This window comes from Myxine glutinosa, chromosome 1, assembly GCF_964187855.1.
Source record: "Myxine glutinosa chromosome 1, kmMyxGlut1.1, whole genome shotgun sequence".
NCBI classification, from domain to species: Eukaryota; Metazoa; Chordata; class Myxini; order Myxiniformes; family Myxinidae; genus Myxine; species Myxine glutinosa.
The window spans coordinates 297,517,165-297,537,366 of NC_136261.1; the positions used below are offsets into that span (position 1 = coordinate 297,517,165).

At 41.6% G+C, this 20,202-nt stretch overlaps 1 protein-coding gene across 1 annotated transcript in view; it reads right to left on the bottom strand.

Annotated features, from left to right (window-relative positions):
• Positions 1-2,629: 2,629 nt before the first annotated feature.
• Positions 2,630-20,202, bottom strand: part of LOC137439429 (inositol 1,4,5-trisphosphate-gated calcium channel ITPR1) — a 371,962-nt gene continuing 354,389 nt past the window's right edge. The window contains exons 54-56 of the mRNA XM_078767929.1: positions 19,887-20,047; positions 15,067-15,228; positions 2,630-3,860 (exon numbers count right to left, since the gene is read on the bottom strand). Of these exons, the coding sequence (XP_078624055.1) occupies positions 3,774-3,860; positions 15,067-15,228; positions 19,887-20,047 (410 nt within the window). The 3' untranslated portion in view covers positions 2,630-3,773. The remainder of the gene's footprint in view (positions 3,861-15,066; positions 15,229-19,886; positions 20,048-20,202) is intronic.

Here is a 20,202-nt window from a genome sequence, read left to right on the forward strand (position 1 = left end):
CTGATCCCTCACCTTTCTCATGATCATTGAGGCTCCACGAGGTGAGATCTTGCATGGAGCCCCAGACCGAGGGAGATTGACTGTCATCTTGAACTTCTTCCATTTTCTAATAATTGCGCCAACAGTTGTTGCCTTCTCACCAAGCTGCTTGCCTATTGTCCTGTAGCCCATCCCAGCCTTGTGCAAGTCTACAAATTTGTCCCTGATGTCCTTAGACAGCTCTCTGGTCTTGCCCATTGTGGAGAGGTTGGAGTCTGATTGAGTGTGGACAGGTCTGGAGACGGCTTTGCGGTCGGTCTTTGCGGTCTTTGTGGTCGGAGACGGTCTGGAGACGTCTTTTATGCAGATAACGAGTTCAAACAGGTGCAGTTAATACAGGTAATGAGTGGAGAATGGGAGGGCTTCTTAAAGAAAAATCTAACAGGTCTGTGAGAGCCGGAATTCTTACTGGTTGGTAGGTGATCAAATACTTATTTCATGCAATAAAATGCAAATTAATTACTTAAAAATCATACAATGTGATTTTCAGGATTTTTGTTTTAGATTCCGTCTTCCACAGTTGAAGTGTACCTATGATAAAAATTACAGACCTTGTCGTGCTTTGTAAGTGGGAAAACCTGCAAAATCGGCAGTGTATCAAATACTTGTTCTCCCCACTGTATATATATATCTGCGATAACAAAGCGATCACCAAGGGTAAGCCTCCCCAGCGAGACTTGCCCTCGGCCTGCAATCCCTCATCCAAAACCTTGATCTTTTCGACCCCCGCCAATTCATCACAGATCCATTTTTTTGAAATACCGACTTCTTCCCTGAAGTCCTTGCAGTGTCCATGTGTTTTATACCTCTCCCCCCTCAACTCCCCCCCCCCCCTTCACATTTCCTCTCCCCCTAAGCCCTCTCCTTCCCACAGATATCCCGATGTCCCTGTTCTCTGGTGTTGTACTTGCGTGCTCCCCTCTCAATCCCCATCTTGTCTCCCGTTCCCTTATCTTGTGTTTTACGTGTCAGTTTGTGTTTATATGATTAATGTTAGCTCTTACATGAGCCTCACTCTTGTATCCAAAAAAACAAAAAAAACATCCAATGCTGGCCATATTCTTTTTGGACCGCCATATGACCTTGACCTTTAACATTTAGGGATAGAGTATAAATTAAGAATATCAATTATCATTAAGGTGTCCCAATCGAAAATATATCCATAAAACTCAACATCATAAATATCAGAGGGAAATTATACAGGTTATCAAAAAGGTGTTTTTTATTAATTAGGTCACAATCCCAAAAATGTAGATCAAGAACACGAATCAAATATCAGGTGCACATCAGTGCAGGTAGGTGATTATGAAGCAATAACATCTTGGAACATCAAGCAGTGTTTAAGATTCAACATTGGCAAAATTGAACGATGACAAAAAAATACGTTTTTGTTTCACTGGCATTTGAACTTGACCTTTACCCCAGAGGTTATGATATAAATGCGCCTTGCTTGTTCTAGTCGAGGCTATCTAGAGTGGGCGATTTAGTTCCGATCGGACATACCTTAGTGGAGTTTTGGTGAAAATGTTAAAATGTCTATAATTGGGCTATGACCTTAAAAGAAGGTCAAGGTTAAAAGAAGGTCAAGGTCAAAAAAATGTCAACTCAGCATACTTTCTATTACCATTATTCAAGCAAAATTTCATTCTGAAAGTTCCAGCCAGATCCAGGATCCAGCTCTTTTGCATTTTTTTTGGAAATTCCTTTTGGAATTTTTTTCTTTTGGAAATTGGGAGTGCAGGAAGAAAAAGAAAAGAAACAACTAAATGTTGTTTTTTGTGGTTTAGTACTCCTAGACATGTAAGAAACTCTGGATTACCATTAAATGTTGGTCACACAGTGACACGTTCAACATTGGTATCGTTGTGCAATGGTCACATGGTCTTGTTTACCTACTCTTCCATTTTTTGGAAGAAATTTGAGTTGGTTGAGGAGGAAAGGAGGACGGTTTAGAATTGTGACCTCACAATGAAGTGAGGCCAACTTCATTGTGAGAAGAAAGAGAACTCGGAAAGTTACACTGTGAGAACTCGACGTGAACATGACGTGTAACTTAGTTTTTATCATCTATATCCATGCTCCACTATGTACAGAACAATGTTTTTTTTTTCTATACAAGATCGAGGCTCGTGTAAGAGCTAACATCAATCACAAATAAAACAAACCGACACACAAAACATACAATAAAGGGAGCGGGAGAGGTGGGAGAGGTATAAAACACATGGACACTGAGGACTTCCAGGAAAGAAGTCGGTATTTCAAACAAAGTGGATCTGGACTAAATTCGAACTAAAATGAAACTAAAAATTTCACTAAAAAGAAAAAGTGGATCAATTCTAAATTGACTCGACTCGACCAGCCTATTTCAGTCCACTGCGCATGGTGAAGGCCTCCCTCACCCGGTCCATTTGCTGCAGTAATGGAACTCCATCTGACAGTTTGCTGCAGCTTGCATGTTTGGCGTTGTCACATTCCCATGCAGGGAAGGTCAAAGAGTCAGAAAGAGACCAAGAGAGCTCCATCGCCAACCTGCAATAGCGACCATGGAGAAGATGTCCCCACACCCTCCCTCAATAAATCACACTCTATATTCAAAATTATGACTTTTTAATAGTTTTAGTGTTGTCACTGGACCCGGCAATGCAGTAGTTGCCCTTGTGTAAATACAATGCACTGTACACATACATTAGATTGATCTAAAGCTTGTGACACACTAATTTAAATTAATCAAAATAAACTTTCAACTGTAAATCTGTCCTCATGAAAAGCACAATATTTTAAAATAAACAGCACTGTTACAGTCTGTTAAGAAGCCACAGATTCATGAAGGCAACTCAGTGTGTGTTCCACATTCCTGCCACCTGATCTCCATGGTCGGTTGTCCCAGGGCGTCCCAGCGCCATGCTCAGAAAGAGAGCAACCCCCACCCGGTTCTGCAGTTGCTCAAGTTCTTGAACATAAAACCGAGTACCTGTTCATGGAAACAACATCTGGCCACACTGAATCGAAGTAAAGTACCTCCTTAAAATGCAACTTAGTGAGCCCTTACCCAACTTAAATACCAAGCGGCTTGATTCACAACGGGTTAAAAGCATGCGCAGCAATATCAACATCAGCACGAGATGCTGGAGCTTCCCTCGCAATCTCAGCTGGCGAAGAAGCACGAGGGAACGGGCAACGTGATTTCTTAACAGTTACAAAACACCTCTGTACGTGCCAACGTGTGTGGGTGAAAGTCGAGTCATCAGACAATCATGTGCGTGTTAGCGCTGCAAGAAGCCCTGGTAACCCACGTTACTCCCATTTTATTGCCATGTCCATGTCCATTCTGCTCCCAACCCCAGCAGGTTTGGCCGACCAACCAACGCGTCGACCGACGTAACGCTTTGATTTCGCAGTTTGCGACGCAATCATCGTCCAACAACCAAAACAGTTACTCTGCCTCAAATTCTGATCTTCCTCCTTCGTAATTTCTTTCATGTGGTAGCATTTTCAACTGAAAGAACAGCAAGACATTTGGATCATACTTGGTGGTGACAAACCCCTCTGTAAACACTGACGAGATGGAGGAGCACGCTTTGAAAAAGCAAAGCCACCAAAAATCCTGCAGAATTGCATCCATGCTCAGTAGCCTCCATCGTCAGCTCGAGCTTTGCAAACAAATGCCAGCGAACCTGGCAGCTCCCTGTCACGTGACAAGATGCACATTCAGTGGAAGTAGTTCCAGACTAGGATCAGGCCGTAGGCTGTTGGGATGTCAGGTTCACTTGGGAGTGGTTTAGGAGTCCCATGCGCTGTTTCTGCTTCCGTTGCTCCATCATCTGTGTTCAAGGACATGGTGACGTTAGTCCGATACATAGGAAATGGTCGTTGGGTCTACAGACTCACCACTTGTGGTCTATAGCAGAATCTCAGCTGCCTTTACATACCAACATACATACCAAAGTCTTGACTCAGAGGAACATAAATAATAAACATAAAGTACAATGAACAAAAGTAAATGCATAATTGTGTACCATATTTAAAATGATTACAAGGTGATCATAATAAGAGTCAGTCCAAAGTGATGGTTGCATTAGGTGTACAGTGTGACAGCATGAAGAAAACCAATCCAAGAAGGACAAGAAAGAGCTTTTTTCCCTTTTTACCCTCGCCAGAGGACAGGGTATTGCATTTGAGTCCGTTTGTTACTTGCAAAATCGAAGATTTTTCAAGTATATTGGTCGGTTCTGTTTGTGGTTCTGTCTGTTTGTCTGTTTGTCACCGGCCTACAGGTCACAATTCTAAACAGATCATCACGAAACTTCACCACGTTGTAGAAGTCATCCCAATTGAGAAGCCTATTGATTTTGAGGTCAAAGGTCATCTGGAGGTCAAATTTCTAAAATCGCCATTTTCAATCCAATTGACTTGAAAATTGAATAGCATTTGTATATCGTCATTAAATTGGGAAACATACTATTTTTGAGGTCAAAAGATCAAAGGTCAACTTAAGGTCAAATTTTTAAAATCATCAATTTTCATCTAAAAAGCCGTCAATTCTCAACCGAGTGACTGTGATTTTGCAAGTATCGTGCTACGCATGACGTCTTCTTGTTTGTTACTTGCCGGAAAAGATTCCGGCAAGTATGTTGATCTGTTCGTTTGTCTGTCTGTCTGTTTGTTACCTGCCGGAAAAGATTCCGGCAAGTATGTTGATCTGTTCGTTTGTTTGTCTGTCTGTCTGTCTGTTTGTCTGTCTGTCTGTCTGTTTGCAGCACTACGTCCACACCGTTGCACGTAGAATCACCAAACTTTGCACACGTATTTGTCTCGACCTGGAATAGACTGTGCCCAATTGATGACGTCATCGGTCACGTGGTTCGGCCGCCATCTTGGAAAAACCGAAAAACTTTGCACCTCCATATCTCCGAAAGTGCTGAACAGACAAAATTGAGACATGGCTCATTGCAACGAACTCTCCATGTCGAATAAAATAAGTTAATGATGACATCATAGGTCATATGGTTCGGCTGCCATCTTGGAAAAACCGAAAAACTTTGCACCTCTATCTCCGAAAGTGTTGAATAGAAAAAATTGAGACGTGGCTCATTGTAAAGAACTCTCCATGGGGAATAAAATATGTTCATGACGTCATCGGTCACGTTGTTCGGCCGTCATATTTGTCCTAAATGGCCGATTAAAAAGTACATTCCGGCAAGTCCTCGGTCTCTGACCGATTTTTCATCTGTCTGTCTGTCTGTCTGTCTGTCTGTTTGTTTGCAGCACTATGTCTACACCGTTGCACGTAGAATCGCCAAACTTTGCATACATATTGATCTTGACCTGGAATAGACTGTGCCTAATTGATGACGGCATCGGTCACGTGGTTTGGCCGCCATCTTGGAAAAACCGAAAAACTTTGCACCTCTATATCTCCGAAAGTGCTGAACAGAAAAAATTGAGGCATGGCTCATTGTAAAGAACTCTCCATGGGGAATAAAATATGTTAATGATGACATCATTGGTCACGTGGTTCGGCCACCATCTTGGAAAAACCGAAACTTAGCACCTCCATATCTCCAAAAGTGCTGAATAGAAAAAATTGAGACATGGCTCATTGTAAAGAACACTCCATGGAGAATAAAACATGTTAATGATGACGTCGTAGGTCACGTGATTCGGCCGCCATCTTGGAAAAACCGAAAAGCTTTGCACCTCCATATCTCCGAAAGTGCTGAATAGAAAAAATTGAGACATTGCTCATTGTAAAGAACTCTCCATGGGGAATAAAATATGTTAATGATTACATCATCGGTCACGTGGTTCGGCCGCCATCTTGGAAAAAACGAAAAACGCAGCACCTCTATATCTCCAAAAGTGCTGAATAGAAAAAATTGAGACATGGCTCATTGCAAAGAACTCTCCATGGGGAATAAAATATGTTAATGATGACGTCATCGGTCACGTGGTTCGGCCGCCATATTTGTCCAAATTGGCCGATAAAAAAGTACATTCCGGCAAGTCCTCGGTCTCTGACCGATTTTTCATCTGTTTGTCTGTTTGCAGCACAACATCTACACCGTTGCACGTAGAATCGCCAAACTTTGCACATGTATTTGTCTTGCCCTCTAATAGACTGTGCCCAAATGATGACGGCATCGGTCACGTGGTTTGGCCGCCATCTTGGAAAAACCGAAAAGAAATTCACCTCTATATCTCCGAAAGTGCTGAACAGAAAAAATTGAGACATGGCTCATTGTAAAGAACTCTCCATGGGGAATAAAATATGTTAATGATGACGTCATAGGTCACGTGGTTCGGCCGCCATCTTGGAAAAACCGAAAAAACGAGCACCTCCATATCTCCGAAAGTGCTGAATAGAAAAAATTGAGACATGGCTCATTGTAAAGAACTCTCCATGGGGAATAAAATATGTTAATGATGATGTCATCGGTCACGTGGTTCGGCCGCCATATTTGTCGTAAATGGTCGATAAAAAAGTACATTCCGGCAAGTCCTCAGTCTCTGACCGATTTTTCATTTGTTTGTTTGTTTGTCCGCACAGAATAAATATGATTTTCTCTGCAACCGTTGGTCTGATTGACAGGAAATTTTCACCATAGGGGCAACTCCACCTGTATAATTTTAATGATAATTATGACATCATAGGTCACGTGGTTCGGCCGCCATATTGGAAAAACGGAAAAACCTTGCACCTCTATATCTCCAAAAGCGCTGAATAGAAAAAAATGAGACATGGCTCATTGTAAAGAACTCTCCATTGGGAATAAAATATGTTAATGATGTCATAGGTGCCTCCATTATGACATCATAATTCGACAAGTACAAAACTTCATCCGATCAAGATGAAATTTCTTGAGCATAATCTAGCAATAAATTAGTTTAGAAAACAAATAATGATGACGTCATCGGTCTCGTGGTTCGGCCGCCATATTTATTTTCACACAAAAGCCTTAAAAACCACTGAAAATACATTCTGGTGAGGGTTTGCAATCTCTGATTGCTCTTTTTCTGGTTTATTACTTGCAAAATCAAAGATTTTTTCAAGTACATTGGTCGGTTGCGTTTGTTATTACTTGGCCAAAAAAATTTATATATTTTTTTGCAAGTATGTTGATCACTCCGGTGTGTGTGTGTGTGTGTGTGTGTGTGTGTGTGTGTGTGTGTGTGTGTGTGTGTTTGTCTGTCCACTCACTTATACTTGCCTACAGGTCACAATTTTCAACCAATCTTCACAAAACTTCACCAAATGGTAGAGTTCGTGGTCCAAGAAAATCCTATATATATTTGAGGTCAAAAGGTCAACATAGGCCAAAGGTCAACCACTTTTTTCAAATTTCTAAAATCCTCAATATTAATCCGATTGACTTGAAATTTGAATACGATTTACATATCGGCTAACTGAATTCAACCACCAACTATTTTTGATATCATCTTAGGCCAAAAGGTCAACATAGGCCAAAGGTCAACCACTTTTTTTTAGTTTCTCAAATCCTCAATTTTCAACCAATTGACTTGAAATTTGAAGATGATTTACACATCAGCTAACTGAATTCAACCACCAACTATTTTGAGATCAGCATATGCCAAAGGGTCAACATAGGCCAAAGGTAAACAACAATTTCTAATTTCTAAAATCCTCAATTTTCATCCGATTGACTTGAAATTTGAATGGGATTTTCATATCAGCTAACTGAATTCAACAATAAACTATTTTTGAGATCAGAATAGGCCAAACGGTCAACATAGGCCAAAGGTCAACAACCATTTCAAATTTCTAAAATCCTCAATTTTCATCAGATTGACTTTAAAAATTTAATGGGATTTACGAATCAGGTAACTGAATTCAACCAACAATTATTTTTGAGGTCAACATAAGTCACAAGGTCAACATAGGCCAAGTTCAACCACTTTTTTCAAATTTCTAAAATCCTCAATTTTCATCCAATTGACTTGAAATTTGAATAGGATTTTCATATCAGCTAACTGAATTCAACCACCAACTATTTTTGAGATCAGCATAGGCCAAAAGGTCAACATAGGCCAAAGGTCAACAACAATTTCAAGTTTCTAAAATCCTCAATTTTCATCCGATTTACTTGGAATTTGAATGAGATTTTCATATCAGTTAACTGAATTCAACCACCAACTATTTTTGAGATCGGCATAGGCAAAAAAAAGTCAACATAGACCAAAGGTCAACAACTATTTCAAATTTCTAAAATCCTCAATTTTCATCTGATTTACTTGGAATTTGAATGAGATTTTCATATCAGCCAACTGAATTCAACCACCAACTATGTTTGAGATCAACATGGGCCAAAAGGTCAACATAGGCCAAAGGTCAACCACTTTTTTTAATTTATAAAATCCTCAATTTTCATCTGATTGACTTGAAATCTGAATAGGATATGCATATCAGCTTACTGAATTCTACCACAAATGATTTTGGAGGTCAACATAGGCCAAAAGGTCAACATAGGCCAAATTTCTAAAATCATTTTCATCCGATTAACTTAAACTTTGAAGACGATTTGCATATCAGGTCACTGAATTCAACCACCAAGTATTTTTGAGGTCAACATAGGCCGAATTTCTAAAATCCTCGATTTTCATCCAATTGACTGGAAATTTGAAGAGCATTTGAATATCTGGTCACTGAATTCAACCACAAATTCTATTTTAGGTAAACATAGGCCGAATTTCTAAAATCACCAAATTTCATTTGATTGACTTGACATTCTAAGAGGATTTACATATATGGTCACTGAATTCAACCACCAACTATTTTTTAGGTCAAAATAGGCCAAGTTTTTAAAATCCTCAATCTTCATCCGATTGACTTGAAAATTGAACAGCATTTGCACATTGAGTCACTAAATAGGGAAGCTAACTATTTTTGAGGTCAAAAGGTCAAAGGTCAACTCAAGGACAACCTTCCAAAATCATCATTTTTCATCTGAAAAATCATCACTTTTCTTCCTATTGACCCGAGCTTTGATCAAGATTGTCAATTTTAATCTTGATGAAATGGACAATTTGCTGTATCAATGGAATTTTTTTCTTGGGGGAGGGGTGGGCAGATTTTGCAAGTATCGTGCTCCAACTATTTCAAATTGTTTTTTGATGGCAATACTGTTAGCTACTCTCTAAACCAACATCATCCCGATCTTGTTTCGGACCTTTTTTAGACTGTAGTTTGTCATCCATACATTGCCTTTATATTTTCGCATACATTTTTTTATTCACTTGTTTCTGTAATTTTTTACAATGTGGAATAACACAATGGTATGGTACTCAGAGGATATCCAATCTTGGAGCAAAAGTACCAAGACAACTTAGTCAGTAATGTCAAACACTGCATGTGTTCCAATATTGTCTTACGTAACCCTGACTGTATCTTGCAGCTCTGTCTTATTGCTCGTTTCTCAAAGAGTAATGTCTTCATCCAGCCTCAGGCCACACAAGGACCTGCACTTAGAAATGCCCAAAATAACTGATGTGGTTTCCCTCTAACCAATAGGGCGGGGACATAGGGGAGAGGCAGAGCCTCTCGATGAATTTATGCACAGCTGGACACGCGAAAGACACCCTCGTGGTTTTTACTGTTTTGCTTACTTGAAGTGTCAATAAAACTTATTATATACTCGAAATGCAAATGCCCTCGATAAACTACGACGAGAGTACGAAAAGATACTCCAACCTTTGTTTTCATCAGTGGGTGGGGCCGACATTTTTTTTTATCCCTGTCATCCCTACGTTAGTACGTAGAGTCGAGAGTGCCAGCGCACTCTCTGATAATAGTTTTGTAAAATTAACTTCAATGAAGAACTTTATCAAGACAAGATATAAGTATTTATCTGTAGTATCCAAATCCTGGTTCTGGGAAATCAGAAGACCTCGGTAATACTTGAGTAGATTCTCGTCCGACAAAAATACAGTCACTATAAATCTTCAGAAAGACGTTGGTCAAACACACTGTGCACGTGACATGCCTTCTTATCTGCGCATGCGCATAGCAAGATTAAGTGTTGATCGAGTAGGCGTGGCGAAGGGCGTGGCCTTGTCAAACTACGATGGCGTTGGTTGAGTACGAGAGAACAAGCTATCAGAGAGTATCTGTCAATATTTAACTGTAGAATATGAACTGGAGAAAAATTATAACAAAAAATGCTGCACCTAGTAAAACTCCAGTCATTGCCATTGAGAGAAGCCCACTGAGAAATACACCGTCTGAATAATTATTATAATATTTGAGTAGATGATGTTCTACTACTGATTTACAAATGTTGTAGTACAAACTTTATAGACGTGCTCACCAGTGGCGTACTCAGGGTGTCTGGCATAATTATTATTTTTAATAACATAATTGTTTCCCCTCCACCCCCTGCTTCTACCTCCCTCTCCCAAATCCCCAACCCAAGTAGCCATAGGTAATACTAATAGGGCATAGACATAAGGAAACTAGGATCTTTATATTTAAATATCAATTAATTGACCATTGACCACTCCAGGCGATGCAGTATGCCAAAACAAAGATGAAAGGAACACTAAATGTCAGTTCAAATATTTATTAAACTAGGGGGCCCGTTGGTCCATTGGACCAAATTTTAATTGGGGACTTTTGGATCTTCCAGGACTTTTGGGTCTTCGGGGACTTTTGGGTGTTCGGGGACTTTTGAGTGATCAGGGTCATCTGGGTCTTTTTTGTCCTCGGAGACTTTTGGGTCATCTTTGTTTTTTGGGTACTCGGGGACTTTTGGTTCATCGGGACTTTTTGGTCATCTGGGTCCTCCGGGACTTTTTGGTCTTCGTGGACTTTTGGGTGATCTGGGTATTTTGGGTCATCTGGGTGTTTTGGGTCCTCAAGGGTCTTTTTGGGTCCTCGGGGACTTATAGGTCATGTGGTTCTTTTGGGTCATCAAGGAGTTTTGGGTCCTTGGGGACTTTTGGGTGACTTGGGGCCTCGGGGACTTTTGGGTGACTTGGGTCCTCGGGGGTCTTTTGGGTCAAGTTTAAAGGGTCTCCCAAGGACTAAGGGGTCTCAGCAGTCTAAAGGGTTGAAGGCACATTTGAATAGTACGTAATTAATTAATAGACGTGAAAAAGTATGACACTGACACTGACACACACACACACACACACACACACACACACACACACACACACACACACACACACACACACACACACACACACACACCTCCATTTATAGTAGATTCAATTCGTGTGGATTCCTTGTTGAGGCTGTTTTATACGACGACATCAGTGATGCGCGGCATAGCTAATCTGGCGCTGAGAAACTGTGACTCGCGATGGTTTATTGATCACGTGGTTTGCTTTTTCCTTGACTCGTGTGTCTCGAGGGTTCGTGATCACGTGTCTCGTGTGCGGTGTGTAGCACTGGTACCTCGCTATTATTTTATTTTCATAAATGTAACTGAAAAATAAGGCATTTCCGGAGACATGATATTTCTGCTGATTTTATTTGATTCCACATTTATCACGCATAACGCCGAAACTGAGGCAAATGTGTATAGCGGCTCCGCCCCCATCAAGCTGATTGACAGCCATAGCCACGCCTACCCCGGTCCTATTCTTTGACAAAGGAATGTAGTTTTACGTACTTTTCATGGAATCTTTTCAAGCTATTGGAATTACTAGGGCATGCCCGTACTATATATAAGCTAGGACGTGCCCGTACGTGGGTGCCCGTTCCTTGCCAAAAAAAACAAAAAAAAAAACATGAATGGTTTGGTCCATTCGCAACGACCACAGAACCCCCCCCTCTATTTACATGCAATGGTTTGGTCCAAAGCGAACGGTTTGGTCCATTCGATGTGATTCGATGATTCGATGTGAATGGTTTGGTCCATTCGCAACGACCACAGAACCCCCCCCCCTCTATTTACATGAATGGTTTGGTCCATTCGCAAAGCCAAAGCGAACGACCACAGAACCCCCCCCTCTATTTACATGAATGGTTTGGTCCATTCGCAAAGCCAAAGCGAACGACCACAGAACCCCCCCCCCCCCCTCTATTTACATGAATGGTTTGGTCCATTCGCAACGGCAAAGCGAACGGCGAACGGCTAAATCGCCATAGCTCGGTAAGTACTTGTCCGATTAATTTCAAACCTTGAAAAGGCACATCCTCGGGTCCCCAGCAATATACCTGGCAAGTTTCAAGTATATCGGACTGGTAGTTGTCGAGAAACAGCGGTCACAGACAAACAGACAAACGTACAAACGTACAAACGTACAGACAGAGATTACTGGAATTATAGATAGATAATACTGTAGCGGCTACCGCTGGGTTTACACAATCGCCTTGCACCTACCAAGGACGCGGAGCGATCACCATGCCGGGCTCGTCCAGGACGCCCGGGCAGGCCCGCTCTCAACTTGCCAGGCGTCGTCCGGGACGCCCGGGCATGCCCGGGCATGCCCGCCCTCGACTTGCCAGGCCGCGTCCAGGACGCCCGGCCACGCCCCCTCTCGCCTTTCCCGGGCAAACGCTCCGGGATGATGTGTATATATATTGCTGCCCGATAAACGGGCTTTTGAGAGTACCCGAGTTGTTTTGTTTCAATAAAGAAACTCGGACGAATTCCAGCTTTTTGTCGCGTCCATTCTTCCGATTACGTGGGAGCACAGCTCCTACAATACCAAAGAATGTTGCAGGAAGTAAAACTCTGTCGAATGGAAGCAGAATCATTGCCATTGATGGAGGCAGCTCGGAAGTATGCCGTCTGAAGGACATTATTATTATTATGAACAAAAAGATGAATTCCCGGGTTTGACCGATCTAGTTTTTTCGCTTTATTTTGCTTTTGCCTTGGTCTGGAGAACTGAAAAGTGATCCCTGCCTCGACAATCAGCTGAACAGACCAGGTAGGCTCTCATATGTAGCCTAAGCGAGTTTTTAAAGAAGATAATCCAACTTTAGTTTTGTATGCAGCAGATGGGACCGACATTTTTTTCCGTGCCATCCCTACATCGAGAGTACTGGCGTACTATCTGATAAGCAAGTTTTCCAGGATGTTCTTGATAAGTAATAAATTATCTACAGATGTTTTGATGATGACTCATGTCTTTTTATGAGTTATACCCAACTGCCAACCACAATAAGATTACACCACCATACATAAATGTACATATACAGGACTACAACTTACCTGGCATAGAAACGACCCCAAAGTCGGTTTCCATCCCAGAAGACATTTATTTTTCAATTTATTTTTCTTCCTGCATCTGCAGGGAATCTATACATTTCAAACTAGAACGACACTCTGACGTTGACTGATATGCCTCCGCCCACATTATTACATCATTATAATCCTTGTACCAAGTTTGCTTTAAATCCATTCAGCTGTTCACAAGTTATCACATTTTTACCTGACATGACCTTTGACCTCTTGACCCCAAAATTTAGTCAGTTCATGTTTACATCCTGATACATACCTGAACAAAGTTTTAATTGAAATCACTTTAGCAGTTCACAAGTTATCACATTTTTACCTGACATGACCTCTGACCTTTAACCTCAGGACCCCAAAATCTAATCTAATCTAAAAAAAATCTAAAATGATCTAAATCTAAATCTAAAATAAAAAAAATCTAAATCTAATAAAATCTAATCAAAATCTAAAATGTTTACATCATTATATATACAGTATGTCTACCAAGTTTGAATTAGATCACTTCAGTCATTCTCAAGTTATAGACATATAACAGACTTTGACCTTTGACCTCTTGGCCCAAAATTATAATCAATTAATCTTTACATCATTATACATACCTGTACCAAGTTTGAATTAGATCACTTCAGCCGTTCTCAAGGTATAGACCTATTACAGACTTTGACCTTTGGAGCTCTTGGCCCCAAATTCTAATTTAAAATCAGTTAATCTTTACATCATTCTACATGAGTGTACCAAATTTGGTCAGAATCCTATCACTGGTTCAGAAGTTATCACGGTAACAGGCCTTTTACCTAACATGACCTCTGACCTTTGACCTCGTGACCCACAAATATAATCAGTTCATCTTTACCTCATTGTACATACCTGCACCAAGTTTGACTAAGATCCCTTCAGCCGTTCTCAAGTTATCGCGGTAACGAAAACCTATCACGGACAGACGGACAGATGGATGGACGGATGGATGGATGGACGGACGGACAGATGGACGGACGGACGGACGGACAGCCGCACGGACAACCTGAAAACATAATGCCTCTGGTGACTTCGTCGGCGGAGGCATAAAAACCCTTCTTCAATGGAATGGTGCATCCAATGGCACAGCATTGTCATTTTTAAAAGAATGATGAGCTATCGACTATTTGTGCTCATTCAATGAGCCATCAATGGAAACAAAATGGCGGCCATAACCCACGTGACCATAAATTTTTGGGAAGCACCATGTTGCTATTCTTTTGGGAACTCTAGTCCGGCCCACCCCTCTTAACGACGCCTATGGAACAAGTTGAAACTTCCAAAATGGTTGAAATACCAAAAAAGGAAATTAATAAGGCAGAGTGGGGTATTGAATATTGGGGAAGCAGGTGAGCTCTCTTTGTTGGCACTCCCATCATTGGACCATCTTGTTTAGGTTTGATCCATGACAATTTTAGACTTAACTACAAGCTGTCATTCTCATTCTGATGCATTACTAACTGCATCTCAAAGCACACCATCCTTTGGATGGGGATGTAAAGTTGGCTGTCTCATATTAATTTAGGTTGTTGACATTAAAGATCCTTTGATATATTTTGAGAGGAGCTAGCCATATTGCATGCTGTTACCACAATCAAATACCCTGCTTGGGTGATGGTTGTATAACTAGCACGACCTGCATTGTGTGTGTCAAGGGTTGTGGATTTGGTACATGCATGATGTAATGGGCTAATGGCCTCCTTCTGTGTTTGTTTCCTCATACTTTGTATAAAAACGTTTCAACAAAGAGACAAATGAGAAGTATGCTAAAGAAAGCTAATGATTAAGTTGAAGATGCTGCGCTCACCTGGTCTTTCAATTCGGTCAGCTGTGCAGACAGGTTTCCGATGAGTCGTGCCGCAGCCTCGAGCTTTTCGTGTAGTGCCCGTACGTCATTCTGTTCCCCATCACCTTCACTACTGACCAGTGAAATGGCGCGCATGCGTGGAAACCAATCCAGGTTCTGATCCTTGGACACAAATGTCAGGCATGTACCCCACCACTGTTAGTAATCTATCTGATACTAGGCTTGTCACATCTGTTACGTAAAATATCGTGTGATGATGGAACCTTGCGAGATTGTAAATTAAACGTTTCATCACAATTCAAATTTAGCATTTTGTGTGTATGTATATACATATATTGTTACATGGAAGTGGTGAGGGGGGGGTGGGGGAGGGGGGGATCCATAGCTAGACTGTGTTTTGAGTAGGTCAGATTGCCATGTAACAGGGACCTGGCAGAGTGAGTTGTTTGTCACACGTGACACTGAGGAGGTAGTATATGTAATTTATAGACAGGTTAGACAATAATTTTGTGGGTGTATACACCTCATTTTTGTGCACAGGGCTAGGTGAGGATTTCCCATCATGATCTGTCTAGCCAGTGTGGGTCAGCCATGGTGGCGTAATGTGCTATGGGTAGGAAGTGTCATTGTGCATTTAATTATATATTTTTATTGTCACCGACCCAAGTGAGGGACAGCCAGAGGAGAACCCCGTCCAGAAAGGAGGAAAAAGAACGTGTGAGACCTCGCTTGGAGGAGGAAGAAGAGGCCTCGTGTATCTTTGGGGAGATGAGAAAGGAGCTCGTAGGAGGAGGATGAGCTAAGCAAGCTATACCCAGAGGAGTTTTTTTTTTTACAAGGAGACTTAAAATGTGGCTTTGTCTTGGGATTAATTTACCAAAGCTGGGATCACCCTGTGCTTTTGGAGGAGGAGGATGAAAACGGAAGGCACATGAGGAGGCCTGTGTCCTTTTGATTCCCTTGGTTTATTCTGGTTTTATATATTAATATAGCATCTTGTTTACCCTTCACATTACAAAATAAATCTTTTAAAAGGTAAGAAAACCTGTTCGAGCTATCTGCTTTTTGTGTACGTTTGCCGTCGACTTCGGCCCAATTGAATGATCCTTGGGGAATGGCAAAGTTATAGAATTTATTGAATGCGGTGTAATAAGACTGATTGGGAGATCAGTACTTACTTTTTCCACATGCGAAATTTGCATTTATGTTTATTTAAATTATACAATGGACTACAAAATGTAAATGTTTCATGATATTTGTTATATTATATCACCGTTATCTATCAATATTGTTGAAATGAAGATCAAATAGCTGTATGTTGAAATATGTTGACAAAGTCAAAACTTTACATGGGGTGTACTTACTTTTTCACGTGACTGTATTTTGTAACCTTTCAACCAAATAATTTGCTCCTGAAGTGAAATAGGGTTAATTAGGCAAAGGATTTGACTACTTAGGCAACTGAGAATCATCTGATTTTCTCTGTTAATATAACTTATTCACATTTTATCTGCATTTTTTTTTTTAGCTTCATCGCTTTGGAGTAATTTGTGAAGACTCTATATATTAAGTTTTATTTGAAAGCATCATGAAATAAGCTCAGGTGGTATCAAAATGTGAAAACTTTGGAGGGGGGGGGGGGGGGGGGGAGTGTGGATACTTTTGCAGGCCACTGTATATCTCGACATTGGGAATTGAACGTTTTGACTGGGACTTCACACCCGGCATGCATTGGCATATACCTGGTGTTGGCCTAACGGTTAGGGCGGCGGGCTTGGGATCCGAAGGTCCTGCGTTTGAATCCAGTTCAGCTGTTGAATTAATACCAGGTGGGGTTGACTCAGCCTGTCATCCTTCAGAGGTCGGCGAAATGAGTACCAGGTTACTGGGTCCTCTCTCAAGGAGGTTGGTGGCAAGATTTGCACTCCGGCCACCGTAAAAACACCTCATTCTGTCGCACACACGGTGGTGTGTGTCGGGAAGGTGCAGAGGAGTCATCCAAGGACGCAGCGACGTGCTGATCCAGCGTACGCTCCCATATATATATGCATTGGCACATCTTTTATGTAGACCAGGATAATTACCGTGTTGCTAACAGATTATCAGTAAAAATCCAATTAGCCTTAAGGGAGAAGGCAATTTGCATGCCTCTTCTGGTTTTGTCTTCATAAGGACCAGTCCTCACCATTAGATTGACAAAAGTCTCTGGGGAAACTTGGAATTACAATAAAATTCGCCCAATGAAAACCCACACAACCGACATCCCCCTGAACATAAAAACGTGTGTATGTGTCACATTCCTCATATACTTTGACCCTCCTTTTATTTTGATCCCTCCCATCCAACTTCCATATCCTTTACTTTTCTCCCTATACTTCCACCTTCTCTTTCCATTTTCAATGTACTGTTCCTCCCCCATCATGCCTAATAGACAGAGCCTATGCAACTGCTATCCCATGCCTAATAGGCGGAGCATGCGCAACAGTTTAGCCAGAAGAGCATTTTTGTCCCCCACCCCCTCCAAACAAAGTCGGAAACGAGAGACATTAAAATGAGCTTCGTCCGTCCGACCGCCCATGTACTTTTGTGTATGTGATATTTCAAAAACCGTTAAACATTAGCTTTCATATTGCAGATATCTATTCCGCATGGCATTATCTCAACTTGTTTAGATAAAGGCGGTGGTTGGCTGAATTATGTTGCCATGGCAACCCTTTTGGTAACTTGTCTTGTGTATGTGATATTTCAAAAACTGTTCAAATTTAACTTTTATATTACACAGATCTATTCCTCGTATCATCCACAAGACAGGGGATCAAGAGCAATGGTTTCCAAAATTTTGGCATCACACCCCCTTTTGTCTCCTCAGATAAACCTCAGGTTTTTTTTTTTTTAGCAATAAATATGATTGCAATTTTAGGATCCCAATTTTAGCAATAAAATAAGGAATAAACAAAAATTTTTTTTCATATGATTGCATAATTTTTGCTTATGAGAATTTATCTAAATCATCACGTTGTTGTTCTCCTCCTTTTCCCTTTTCATGGGTGAGGTCCGATGACACCAAACTCATGCCCTGCCTTGACCACAATACTCTTCCACTTCCCTCTGTCCTCAACCAACTCTCTCCACTCTCCAACCACCCCACCTTACTGATATCCCTCTTCACACAATCCTCCCATCTCAACCACAGTCTGTCTACCTCTTTACCTCCTACCTTGTTCCCTGAACCTAGGCGCTCTCTTTTCCAGTCTCTCTCCCCCCCATCCTCCCCTAATGTCCAGCCCGTCTCAGCCGGCACTTCACCAATCTCCCAGTCAAGCTCATCTGCACACCAATCTCTTCCCTGGGTTCATCCATTCTCCTTCTATCCATCTTCTTCATGCCCGCAATCCTCCTGACCCAGTTGTTTTCGCAAACCTGCAACCTCTGTTGTTGTCTCTCTGTCAGTGCCACCGCCTCCTGACCGTAAAGGTAAGCAGGCATTACACATGGCTTGAGAACCTTTCCTTTCAATCACCTTGAAATCTTTCGGTCTGCCATTACACCCTCCAAGCTCCTCCACGCACTCACATCCACCTGAATCCCCCTTCGCACCTCAGCCTCTGACTTGCCATCCCCGGTCACCGTTCCACCCAGAAACTTAAACCTATTTCCCTGTCTGATCTCCTTCCCCTCGAACCTGATATTCATTTCTTTTCTCTGCTGCCTGACAAACAGCACCTACGTCTTCTCCATGCTCATTTTCAGCCAATGCTTCTCAAATGCCTCATTCCACTCCCCCAGTACTTCCTGCATCTCCCACCCACTCTCCACCACAACAACCAGATCATCCACATACAATATCCTCCCCAGAATATCTTTCATGTTTACCTTCCTGCTGAACAGCTCCATCACCATGACAAACAGGAGTGGGCTGAGAGCACTTCCCTGCCTCAAACCGATGTTCACATTGAACTCCTTTGCATCGCAGGACCAACCAAAACTATTGAGGCCTAGAAGCAGTTTTCATTCGGGTCATTCTTTCACTCCGAGTACATTTTATTTGGAAAGAAAAGAAATATAAAACTGGGCCTCTGTGTACTGCCAGCATCCGACATACCATGGACTGCAAAGGTGGAGGGAGGGTAGGGAGGGAGGGAGGAGAAATCCTTAAGTGAAATGCATGCCACACAACAAAGGCAAATTATTAAATCTTACCAATTGGCTTGTGGTCATTTTTGTGTGAAAAACAAAATTACAAACAAAAATACAAGACACCCTTGCCCTGTCAGTGATCTCCTTTGGCGAGGAATTTAATCAAAGCTTGTGCATGTTTTCGAATTGGCATCCGTGGGTGGTTACAGATCGCTTACGATTGGCGACGGTGAATGATATCAGATACAATGGGTATATTTTTTGTACAACTTTCCTTTGATACAGGAAATGCTGATGTAATGCTATGCCTTGTTGAAGCAAAAAATATTTTCAAGCGTTATCTTATCAGTATTTCACACAGCGCTTCATCACAGAGCTAGTCCCAAATTTTTCTATGATCCGGTAACTTGTTTAATCTGCATACTGGGTGAACAAGGGGACCAAGCAAGGACTGTGTTATCATGTGGAAATACAAAAACTTACATCCAAAACCAACCTTTGGCACCATCTATTTATTATTTATTATGAATGCAAGAATTTTGACCACCCACCCGCTGCCTGTATATCCAATTAAAGCACATTCCCTCCTCTCCCCACTCCTTCCTCCCACACTTCCTTCTCTCATCTATCTTTTAATTCTCTCAATCTCTCCCACTCTCCAACCGTCATTCTCACCACCTCACCTTCATCATTTGTGCCACATAGCTCTCAGGGCCGGTGTATTCTGTGGGGTCTTTTACTCGCACCAGTACAATGAAACACAGATAATGCCACATGTTGTGCTCCTGGGTAATGTGCTCTTCAAACGAAACAGTCTTGTTGTCAAATTTGTCTCTCTCGAGTCCTGCACAGACGATATGAGATTTTAACATCGCCATGTAAACGAAGACTCATCAATGGGAATTCATATGGTTGGAAAGAAACACACACGCGAACACACTGCGACAGGCATGTTAAAGAGAGAGGAGTGGCGGTGTTCTGGATTGCATGTAGTGTGTG